The sequence below is a fragment of the Protomyctophum parallelum genome (assembly GCF_964188405.1).
Source record: "Protomyctophum parallelum genome assembly, chromosome: 1".
Classification (NCBI taxonomy): domain Eukaryota; kingdom Metazoa; phylum Chordata; class Actinopteri; order Myctophiformes; family Myctophidae; genus Protomyctophum; species Protomyctophum parallelum.
The window spans coordinates 6,561,198-6,574,182 of record NC_139697.1 but is presented as its reverse complement, the minus strand read 5'-3'; the positions used below and the strand labels follow the sequence as shown (position 1 = coordinate 6,574,182).

The following is a 12,985-nucleotide window of genomic DNA, read 5'->3' as shown; positions in this document are numbered from 1 at the left end:
CTCACCCAGGAATCAGCCCAGCTCCTAATCCAGACAACAGTCTTGTCAAAACTCGACTATTGTAACTCCCTCCTTACTGGCCTACCAGCATGTGCACTTAAGCCTCTCCAGCTGATCCAAAATGCAGCAGCTCGCTTGGTCTTCAACCAGCCAAAATTCTCACATGTCTCCCCCCTGCTCCGCTCCCTCCACTGGCTCCCGGTCGCTGCCCGCACAGAATACAAAACTCTGATGCTGGCATTCAAAGCAACCAAAGGTATGGCTCCCCCATATCTTACAAGTATGATTGAACCCTACAAACCCTCCCGCGCACTCAGATCAGCCAACGCAGGGAAACTGGAAGTACCCTCACTAAAAACGCCGGGACAACGCTCCACACGTCCCAAACTCTTCTCCCTTCTGGCTCCAAAACTGTGGAATGCACTTCCCATTGCAGTCAGAACAGCAGCATCACTCCCAATCTTCCGCCGTAGCCTGAAAACCCACCTTTTCAGACTCCATCATGGCCCATAGCACTTACCCTAACCCCTTAGATAGCATTTCTGTTGGCTTAGATAGCATTTGATACAGACTTATAGCATGTTATGTAGACAGCACTATAATTGTATTGTATATAGTCATAGCACGCCATAGTACATATGTATAGCATAGTAGTAAATATGTATAGTGTATATAGTTTCATTATATAGATATTCCACTGTTACTTTCTTAGCTTACGCATGTTTCATGATATTGATAAATGCTTTCATGTGATGTATTCCCATGCTTTTGTTCTTGCTTAAATGCAAGTCGCTCTGGATTAAGAGCGTCTGCTAAATGCCTAAATTGTAAATTGTAAATTGGGTTGGAGCAGTCAGTGGCAACAGCCCTGTCAACCTGGCCCCAGTGCTCCCAAGTGAACTGTTGGTAACGCCACCGAAGAGCGACAACAACAGGCGAAGGAGGAGGGGTAGACGCGGAGGGGTGAAACAGAGGCTAAGGAGAAGGATGTACAGACACCTCTTCCATCCGTGATTCTCTGTAACGCCCGTTCACTGAAGTCCAAGTCGAGGGGTAAGTTGAACCACATGATATTTGAATGTTAAAAGCTTAAACTTGAACAGATAATGTATTCACTTATCGATAATATAATAACAGTTTTCCCTTTTGCAAATATATAATTTGTTTTATTATTTAAACAATATTAAGACAATTAAATAAGTTTGTTATTCAGAACCTTATATTTGCAATATTGTTAATACAATATTGCAAACTTCTCTTAAGAGTATGTACATGCAAATTAAAGGTCATTCAGTATCAATTTACCCCCGGACATTGGTTCATTTTACCCATAGCCACTATTTTAGAAAAAAAATGACTAAACTAATGTATTTGCAAAATGATTCACATGGTTCTATCCATTGGCAAATCATCAACGTGCACGATATTACATTTTGCTTTGTATAACAGTAATTTTACATGATGTCGAAATATTACTTTGACCGACAAAATAATGTTTTCTAAGTTCCCCATGTGCTTCCCAACTTCACAGCCAGGTGTAAATGATGGATGCTTACTAGATATAAGGTCACATGGCAACCAGGGGGGCAGTCAGACAGATATTTTGTGAAGCCACTAAGGAAATCGTAGTTCATATAATGGCCTGTTGTGGCGCTGTCATTGGGCCCAAAAAAACCCATAGCCCCATAGAAGTCCATGTATTTGGGCCCAACTTCACCTAGACTGTATTACCTTAATAAACATGGTCATGAATACTTTCTGCTTCCAGTCACTAGTTTAAAGTCTCATTTCTAATGTCATAATATTCTTTTTGGAAAATGATGGTCCCATTTATAAAAAAATGACCATAAAGTCGCGTATGTTCTGAGGGGCGTGGCTACCGTTACAGTCTATGATCGGGATTCCCCACCCACTCGAGTCAAAATAAAAACCAACTAAGAAGAAGGGGGGAAGTCCCGCCTCGTTGTCTGGGCCAGCCAATGGCCAGCTGGGCTCAAACGGATCTAGAAAGATGGCGAATTACAGTGCAAGGAATAACAGGCTTCATTTTACGTCCATGTTAGACCCGGGGCACGCTTTGTCCATATTTTTTACAGTCTATGATGGCAACACAGTTTTCTAGTTTTCTAGATGTGACCAGGGCACTAAGGCCCGGACACAGAACACCAGACTACGCCACTCTGGGAGTTTCACCCAGAGAATATATGAGAACACATAATATATACACTTGAATACCCAACAGGTTTACATAAAGGGAGCAGAGACGCGTGTTTCCAGTACAAAAATGTAATAATTTATTTCGGATCACTTAAAACTACAGGGAAGGGTCATCAGGTCAGAAATGGAATTATTTATTTGAACAACCCATTTAAAAAGGGATGACTATACAACATATCAGAAACTAGGTTAAAATGTCAGTTATGCTAACTATTACCACAATACCAGTAGCCAGGGGAACAAAAGGTGTCCTTCCTGACAGGGAGTGAGGGAGTGAGGGGAGAGGTTTGCAACGCCACCAAAGAGCGCACGCACACACACTCAAGCCACTCACACTGCAAGACAAAAGGATAAAGTTAGATACACACACACAACACTGATTTCACAAACCATGCACTAAACTAGTTAAAACCCCCAGACAGCCTATACCACGTGACCCACCATCTGTCGGGACTACAACACCCGTACTACTGCTATACTGCTGGCACAGTCAGAGGCAAATATACTTTATATTCAAAACCTATTATTTTGCATCAATTCAATGGTGAGCTAGCCTGAGCTAACGTGTCAGGTTTCTGGTCTAGAGGGGCGGGTCGCGGCTGAGATTTGCGCACGCCCTGATTGGATCTCATCGATCTGTCCGCCACCCCCGGCCCCTCCTCTCCCCCCTAGTGCAGCGCTACGTCACATCATTTGGAGCGACGCCCACCCGGAAGGCTTGACTCCCAATTTTAGACCAGAGCGGCCAATGCGTTCCTCCAGGCTTTCAATTTTTGCACCAACAAAAATGAAAGCCTGGTACCGAGGCTAATGGTGAGCTGGTTTGCACAAAACAAAATAAACAAAACTAAATCAAATAACCAAACTAATAAGGACAAAAACAGCAGGGGCACAGAGCTCCTAATAAAACAAAAAGACAATATTAATAGACAAGTACAATATGCAGAGGCAGCCTTTTACCTCAGAGCTAAGAATGCCACACTAGGCAATGAGAGGCCATGCGGTCATCAGCGTTCAGTCCCTGGAGTCCCTCAGCATGCCACCGAACCAACTGGAGCTGGAAAAGTGCCATATAAATATATACGAGGCCATGGCGTGGAGAAGCCACGCAGTCAGTACTCCTGGTCCATGGGGCAGCAAGCCACTAAACCAGGGGGTTTCAACTGATTGTGAACCAGGGACCACCACCCTGACTTAGAATCAACCTGGGGACCACTATATTGTGTTGGGTGGGGATATGGGCTAAGATTAGTGCTTTTGTAAGTTAACACTTGCTATGCATCCCATGTGTATACATCCCACTGTTTCTCAACCGTTGACTACTACTGGTAAAATGTCCTAATAATAATGACTCAACCAGACAATCCGGTGCACTTCCCCCTTCTTGAGATTCTAACTACCTTTTTCTGTTGAATTTCTTGAACTCCAACAGTAAATGACTACATGGATGGACTCATCATAGGTCACCAGGTCATTCAGTTCACGGTTTCTCAACTAGTGGAAAGAACATTTAAAACAAATCAACAAATCCTACATTACTAAATGCATGGTCAGGGACCACATGCAATACCTCCACGGACCACCAGTGGTCCACGGACCACCTGTTGAAAACCCATGCACTAAACGATCAGGAGCCAACAAACAGCAGCTCCGCATGAGAGTCATACGAAGCTATAGTATAGCCTACAACAGGTGGGGGGAAACCAAGCAGCCTATCCCAGAAAATAGTTTAAATAATTAGTTTCTGTTATTTCTTCACCTCTAAATCCTCATTGGGTCCTATTGTTTAGTCTTCCAATGCCATTGGCCAGGATATTTGCATATAAATACCCCCCACAGAGCCAGGAATAATCACAACTTGAAAAATATCTGTTGGAACAACATCTCTTTTTTCTCTGGAAGATATTCCTCACAAAAACGTAAGTAATATGCCTGTAATATTTGTTTTGGTGAACATTAGAATGTCTAGAACATGTACATAATTATTGTGAAATATATGCCCCAAATTTAAATTAGAGCATGATTCATACGTTCAACGTTCATGGCCTATCGTGGTAGCAAAACATACAATGGTAGGCCTAATGTTCACCTGGTACTGTTGGGGTCATACGGGGAAACCAAAAGGGGATTTTGTTTCCACCGGGAAAAAAATACTTTTAGTTACTCCAATGCGCCCTGTACCGATATTGCCCAGAGAACTGCCTCATAGAGAATATTGTTCCTCTGGTGAAAAAAAATCCCTTTCTGGCCAAAAAGTACCGTTTATACGTGTGGTGGGGGGCTCAGAGTGCGTCCACTAAGGAAAGTAGGCTTTCTAATGACACAACCCGCCTTTGTTTTGGTGAGTAGCAAAAACGTTTTTTTTATTTACGCCAAAGAGGAGAGGCTGGTCTGATTTCGATTTGAGATTTAAAACCGAAAGTCCCATATAGGGCAGAATCGTAGAAGCAGTAGAAGGCTATGGACCAGAGCTAGCTTGTCTCTATATTATGTTAGGGTTATACTGTAATCCACTAAATCATGTGTGTTACATCAACATTCCGAAAATAAAACTGAACTGAACTGAATATTTTATTTGTTTATTAGACTTATCTTAAACCTATTGTCTTATTAAACCCAGTGTTGTCTCTACTACCTCGTCAGACCGTGTATATAAAGACCTGCTGATTTTGATCATGTTTTCTCTGTATACCATGCAAGGCTTATTCAGATCCACACCTCGGCTTCGGCTGCTTGACACGAAGCCACATCGCCTTGTTCTCTCACCAATACGACTGCAGTCCAAGTGGCAGCTACCACCAGATGCGATGACGTGGACGGGGATTTACATCACTGCGGTTCTGTGTCTCCTCTCGATCCTAGGGGCCCTGGTCAATGTGGGCTGGGAGACAGTTATCTCTCTGCAATGTAAAGCCAGCCCAAGTGAAGCGGGTGACAACCACACCCATGGCCAGAACACACAAGTGACCACAAACGTGACCACCCATGAGGGGTCTCCCATCGGCCACCCATGGGGCACGTCAACTCCTGGGCCGTTAGCCAACTACCGGTACATCATTAGCGAGCCAAACAAATGCCCAGAGGGAAAGCCGCCACCATTCCTAGTATTTCTGATACTCAGCATGGCTGGTGAAGTAGAGGCACGAAATGCCATAAGGCAGACATGGGGGAATGAGAGCCTCGCTCCAGGCCTAGGAATCATCCGGCTGTTCCTGGTGGGGGTGAAGGAAGGCAAGCTCGGGCGCCTACAGCAGAAAACCCTGGAGTCCGAGAGCCTGAGGCACCACGATATCATTCAGCAGGATTTCCTGGATACCTACTACAACCTGACTTTAAAGACACTGATGGGGATGAACTGGGTGGCCATGCACTGTCCCCGGGCCAGCTATGTTATGAAAACTGACAGTGACATCCTTGTGAACACCGTTTACCTTATCTACAAGCTGCTGAGACCGGAACTGAAACCCAAGACAAAGTACTTTACAGGCTGTATCCATAGGGAACCCCTGGTAATCCGAGACAATAGATCAAAGTTCTACATGCCCCTAGAAGAGTACCCAAGCGATAGGTACCTAGACTACGGCTCAGGGTCGGGCTATGTGTTCTCCGGAGACGTTGCGACGGAAGTGTACAGAGCTTCTCTGAGCATTCGCATCTTGCGTTTTGAGGATGTGTATGTAGGAGTCTGCCTGGACAGGCTAGGGATCAAGCCCACACCGCAGCCCCGTGGGCTGTTCAACCCGGGAGGATTGGCCTACTCCAGCTTCAATTACAAAAACATGGTCACAGTCCACAGTTTTCGTCCCGGTCAGCTGATGGAGTACTGGTGCAAAATGCAGAGCGATGGAGCCTTCTGCATTTGGTTTTTGGATTTGGATTTGGATTTTCAGCAGCGCTTTCCGCAGTCGGTTTTTCCATAATGACACTAATAACATGGCGCTTATATTGCCCCGATTTGTTTGGTGTGGTACTGGTTAAATGGTCTTTCCCTTATAGTCCATGGTCTAGGCCTATTTCTGGGATATCAGTAGGCCTACCACTAAAAGGGACAAAGGTTGCATATGATTTTTGTATTGCTACATGTCTGTTGTTTATGAAATTATATGATAGCAATCTTAAAATGGCAGCTGATTGCTTGTTTTCTGTTTTCAGCCCTTATATCGGGTATCTAATGAAAGAAATTGGTACATACTGTATGTTAATGACGTTTAGAAGATTTAGAACACTTTCCTGGGGGTCTTTATGTGTGTAATATGTGGTTTTAGATTTTTTAAATTTTAGCAGTGAGCTGTCATGGACACTGGGCTCACTTCCTTCCTGGACTACAATTCCCACACTGCTGTGGTGCAAGCTGCTGCTCCTTGTGGATAGGGGGAGGGCTGTCTCACTGAGACAACATGTAGTCCAGGAAGTAAGTGAGCCCAGTGTCTATGACATCAGAGACACTGGGCTCACTGCTAAAATCTAAAATATCTAAAACCACATATTACACACATAAAGACCCCCAGGAAAATGTTCTAAATCATCTAAATGTCATTAACATATATATTATTTTGCAAAAAGGATTTACGTTATTGTTCTGGAGTGGTTCAGGTTTTACTTTACTTTTATTTATTTTATTATAATGTTTTCAGTTAGAGGTAAAAACACTTTTCGGCCAGTTATAGCGCCACCATGAGGCTGAGTTGAAAATGTTTACATGTCATTTCTTCCTCGGCCTAGTGGGAATGTGCGTGCACAATTTCACGGAAATCACACGATGTGTTCATGCCAAGTTCACGGACGGAGTGCAAAACATACTCTCTCCCCTGCATGCCTACGGCCTGGAGGAGACAATGCATTAAAAAACACCACTTGGGTTTGGTTGTTCTGTGATCTCTGATGTGCATACTGTGCCCCCAGGATGCCTCCTAGTGACAGCTAGTTTTCCATTATAAATTGTTCTGTCAAACAAACATCTCTCGGAAGGCTGAGTCCCCTCCCTCGGCTAAATCATGGTTGATTGATGTTATGTCCTTTCTGAAACTTGAAAAGATCAAATTCACAATTCGAGGGTCCTCTGACAAATTTTACAACCATTGGCAACCTTTAATATCGTATGTAAGCAGTTTAGAATCACTTTCACCTGACTGAAGACACATGGTGTTGGTGTGCGGATCTCTACCTGGTGCAATATATATAGCATAATAGTCGAGAAATGAGCCAATTAAGCGCTTTATCTCTTTATATGTATATATATAGTTTTTTATGTTTATTTATTTATTTATTTATTTATTTATTTATAATTATTTTTATTTAATATTACTTGGTTTTATTTTTATTTACCTGTTTGTATTATTGTTAATCTTACCCCCCATTGAAGTTGTTTATTAACCATAACCATGTGATCCCTTTCTTTGTCTCTTAGTATCTTATCTATTACCCATTGGTTTTATACCTGTATATACTGTATGTTGTGTGTATTGCTTTGTACTCAAATTATTGTTTTTTTTTATACCTGTGTTTGTATGTTGTTTGTATGTCTGGCCTCGTGGGGAAAGATGGTGGGTGGGTGGGGAGGACTGGGAAGGGAGTTGTGGGAGAAAATGTAAAAAAAACGAAGAGTCGTATTCTCTTTCTGTGAAAACTGCACATGAAACTCTTTGAATAAAATGTACTTAAAAAAACAAACAAAAAAAACATCTCTCTCTTGTCAGTAATATTGGCTATTAAACTAGATAAAACCTAAATAAACTATTTACACAACATAAACTGAAAACATGTGCAGTGTCTGGGAATTTAAATTAAAACTTTCTTAATTTCAACATATCTTTCTGCATCACTGGCTAGAATTAAAATTATGTTAATATGGTTATTGGCTAGAATAAAAAAAATGGGCATGCTTTTCACATAGGGAATGTCCAAATGTAACAGACATGATGCACATAGTTCCTGGTTCGGTTCTAGTGAGTGCGGGGTGTTGGTGTGGTCAGTCTCAGTTTGTTTGTCCCTTCTTCTCAGTCAGTGAGAGGATGAAGATTAACATCTGTGGCTGCCTGTTCTCTGCCATTGTGTTGAGTTATGTAAGCATTACTACTTGTGCAGGTAAGAATGTTTCATAATGTTTGATATACTTGCCTTACCTTCCTTTTTTTTAAAAGATATTTCTGGGGCTTTTTCTGCCCTTATTGATTTGGTTGAAAGTAGACTGACAGGAAATGGGGGGAAGACACGCGGGAAAGGCCGTCGGGATCTGGAGTTGAACTCAGGTGCCCGGGCGGTTGAGCTAACTGTCCGGGGGTTCCCTTACCTTCCTTTTTAATGTTTGAGTTGGAGCTTATTGCAGTTGAGGTAAATGATTTCATACAGATAAAGGATGGTCTTCCTGCTTCCTTTGTCGCACCTCCAACGGTGCACATCCAACAGTTTACTATTATTTCATCTTTCAACTGTGAAATTACATAGAAAATAAATTAATCTTTAGAGACTATTTTTCATTTTGGGAGGTTAATCCAAAGTCTGGGGGTCACAACAGCAAGACAGCAAGCAATTTATCCTTGCCACAGATCAGATACATTTCGTTTGTTTGTGTTACAGAAATTGTCCATTTACTAGTTGAAGAGAAGAACACAACCACCCTCAAGTGTGCTCATAATGCAAAGGAAAATGTCAAATGGAGCAGAAAGAATAAGAGTCAAGGATCAAACATTGATATCCTTACTGCCACTGGTGATCGTGACATCAGACAAAAACGATATTCTTCGTTAGCATCGTTAGCAGACAAGTCATATTTGGCTATAACGCCATGCAGGGCTCCACTGGGCGCGTTGCGTCTCCATCGCGTCCTGCTCGCGTCATGACAACGTCAACGTCACGCTAGAGGTGCTCCACCGCGGGCTTTTGAAAACTGCGCGTTATACATGACTGGACGCGTGCGTGCGTAAAAAAACGAACCGGGGCAATTTTTTAGTCACCGAACGCAGCACAACGCAACGCGGGCAGTGGAGCCACCCTCCATTGATTAAAAGGGAACATTCCCGACACTGACGGAGACGCGACGCAGACGCGCCCAGTGGAGCCCTGGCGTTAGAAGTGTCAAGATCTCAGACTCTGGGTTGTACTACTGTGATGGTGAGCCAGCTGTGGAACTGACAGTGGTACCACAAGGTAAGATAAAGTTATACAGTCATTTAGATTAGCTACAAAATGTCTTATGTCTTGATTATGTTTTATTACTCTCTCTATATACTATTCATATATGGAGCAAATAACCGCAATGCAATGTCAGTGTATATTTTGTCTCATTTACTATGCGTGTTATACAGGTACACAGCAACAAACGGCTGTAGAAATGACCATGGTCACTCTGAGCTGTCCTCAGTCTGTCACAGGGTCAAAACCAACATGGAGCCGAGTGATCAATGAAGCAAACATCACCAAAGACAACTCATTGACTATCAGTGAAGTGAAGGATTCAGATTCTGGTTTGTACTGACTGGATGTGTCTGTGGTTCAACTCCCACCACCAATATCCTGTGAGTAGAGGAAATGTCACTTGCACAGAGAAAGCTTTTATAATTGATGGACATCCTTGCTACGTATACAGTTGCAAAGTATTATCATGTACAGTGTTATATCTATCTTCATTGTCTCCACCAGGCCGAAGGCATGTGGGGAGAGTATGTTTTGCACTCCGTCCGTCCGTCCGTCCGTCCGTCCGTCTGTCCGTCCGTGTGTCCGTGAGCAGCTAATCTCGGCCACCGTTAACCCGGTCGATGCCACATTTTGCACACACACTCCCTGGATGCCAAAGATGAACCTCTGCCCCAAACTTTCCAGAACGGCCTGTTATAGCGCCACCAGGAGGCCGCTTTGTGCAAAAAAAAGTTTTTGCACAGTACACCTACAGATTTTGTCCAAACATCACGCAAATTGGTACACAGTCTCTCAAGAGCCATTCAACGAAACCGGTCTTTCAGATTTCTCAGACTCCATCCTGATTGGTTAAGATTGGCTTCCAAAGTTCACAGGAGTGCTCAGTTTCAAACAAAATGCTGCAAATCATGAACAAATCGCGTGATTTCCGTGAAATTGCGCACCCACATTCCCACTAGGCCGAGGACGAAATGCCACATGAACAATTTCAACTCAGACTCAAGGTGGCGCTATAACTGGCCGAAAAGGGTTTTTACCTCTAACTGCACGGATCTGTGGATAACTTTGTATGCCAACTCCCTAGAGGCCAAGGAAAAACTTTTGCCTGGAATTTTTCACATCTGCTCTTTATAGCGCCACCAGGAGGCCGACATATGTAAAACACATTTTCTATTATTACTCCTTCAGATTTTATCCAAATTTCACGCAAATCGGTATACACTATCTCCATAGTCATGTGATCAACACGGAGCGCCACCATTTCCCATCTTCCATCCTGATTGGCTAAGATTGGCTTCCAAAGCTCACACGATTCGTCCATTTCGAAAAAAGGCCACAAATCACAAACACAGTGTGCAATTTCCGTTAAATTATACACGCACATTTTCACTAGGCCGAGGACGACATGCCACAATTTTTTCCTCAAAATCAGCCTCACGGTGGCGCTATAACAGGCCAATTCCTGTTTTTAGCTATAACTGCATCGATCTGTATACAACTTATGTATGCACACATGGAAAAACATTGTACCTGCATCCCTCCAACACGAACCTCCGGCCCAAATCTTCCTCAACAGCCTGTTATAGTGCCACCATGAGGCCACAACCTGACCTGCCCTGGTGGAGACCTGTGCCGATTGGCACTTTGTCTAGTTATTCTTCTGTTCTGTCATTAATACATTTTGGTGGTATTTTGGTCCAGCTACCAAAATCGACGACCACACATACTGCATCATTCCTGAGTGACCCCCACTAAAACTAGGATAGGCTACAACATCGTTTGCTGTAAACAGCACAGTCATCTATGTTGCCTTGTTGCTCTTGTCTGATTGTATCTTGTCTTATGTTACAGCAGTGCATGAGGGGACTGAGGGTGACTCAGAGTCAACATATGCTGAAATTGAGAATTATCAGGCACCATCACAAAACGATAATGACTGTTACAGTTTAAAATCCTAATCCTCATTTGTGTGAAGTCTGTTTGTACAGTATTTGGTAATGGACAGCTGAGAGGTAGACTGTGTAGGAAAGTTATAGGCAGAAAGGCAAAAAATTTCCAAAATATTTTTATAGCCTATAGCCTAACATCTCTTTCTTTGTGGCATCAGATGCAGACTCACCAATTGACCCCACATATTCCTGGATTGAAATGTCAAATAACAACTGAGGTAAGTGCGTCTTTGTAAAAATATTTACGCACGCATATTTACGCACGCACACACGTGCGCACGCACGCACGTCCCTAAATGCTCTTACTATTTAACATCTATAAAACATGGACCTTGTGTCTGTTAGCACTGGAATGACCCTATTCATTATGATGTAGTGAATGCTAAACAGTTTTCTACTTGCTATTTTGCCATTTGACCTTTTTGACTGATATCCATGTGTCTCTTTAAATCTTTTTTTATTTTTCAGACAAACCACTGAAAGACAATGTGGTGTATTCCTTGGCACAGAACCCACAGAATTCAGAAGGAACACATTGTGATGTTCTTCCAAACAACTGAGGCAACGCTGTCTTCTCTCTAATTGTATCTTAATGTCTATACCACATGAACCGTAGCATCCCTGTTCAGGGGTGAAACATTCTATGGAAATATAGCAGATCTACAAGCTCACACAACACATCGCAACGGGATGCATTGTGAGCTTGTAGATCAGCTGTTTTCAGCGAAGAGATTTGGTGTAGAGAGAAAAAAGTATACCTTTATCCAAGTTATCCTATACTATAGGGTTTAAGTGAGTAAATAAGTGATTAAAACACTTTTTGCCCCTGCATCGTACTACCATAAAGTACTTTGTAAATAAAATATACCTGCTGTTACAGTATAAATACTATGATGTTGTCTACAGTTTTGCCATTACTGCAAAACTGCTATACCATGTTGCTACAATAGTACTTCTGTACTCTCTATACTCTGAATACTGAGTATATACAAGAATGAAACTTTTGTTCTGCTGAATTTAAATATATTGGTTTGAAGATTAGCAGTTTTTGTATTGACCTGTACTTTCCTTGAACTGTACCCATGCAAACTGTTAATAACATTTTCAACAATCAATCAAATATCTTCACGGTCAAGGTCAAAGTCAACTTTATTGTCCACAAGGGCAATTTGTCATGGGCTTTAAATTCACCCCTGCTGCAGCCACACACAAAACATCAGTGACAATAAAACATAAACTCTTCTCTTGTTCTACTTCAGAAAACACCCACACAACCAAAGGGGTGTGGCAAAGCTCTTTCGCATCACATCCAGATACATTCACTTGGCAGCTAGGTCCACTTCCTTGTAATGCTACAAATATCTCAATGATCACTTTGTACTTTCAGTTGTCTACTGCAGACAAAAATATTCACATTTGCGGTGTATTAATAGCCTTCTGCTGAAAAACTGAAAATACCAATGCACAGTGGACAGTCTATCTATGCCATAGAGTCTAGCAAATAATGCAAACCATAGAGTCTATGGCATAGACTGGTTTGCATTATTTGCTACATTCTAATCTAGACTTACAGTAGGTTGCATCCCATGACAATTATGAATAACTTGGGTAAATGGTAAATGGTAAATGGTGCATTTATATAGCGCCTTTATCCAAGGCGCTTTACAGAGATTGTGCATTACATT

General features: G+C 42.4%; 2 protein-coding genes across 2 annotated transcripts in view; both read left to right on the top strand.

Moving 5' to 3' along the window:
• LOC310870622 (uncharacterized protein) overlaps positions 1-12,985 on the top strand; it is a 441,780-nt gene that overhangs the window by 172,396 nt on the left and 256,399 nt on the right. The window lies entirely within an intron of this gene.
• On the top strand, positions 5,025-6,137 carry LOC310875130 (beta-1,3-galactosyltransferase 2-like; the record flags this gene model as incomplete). Its single annotated transcript, XM_083788241.1, has 1 exon — positions 5,025-6,137. The coding sequence occupies one exon, from the start codon at positions 5,025-5,027 to the stop codon at positions 6,135-6,137; it is 1,113 nt and encodes a 370-aa protein (XP_083644367.1).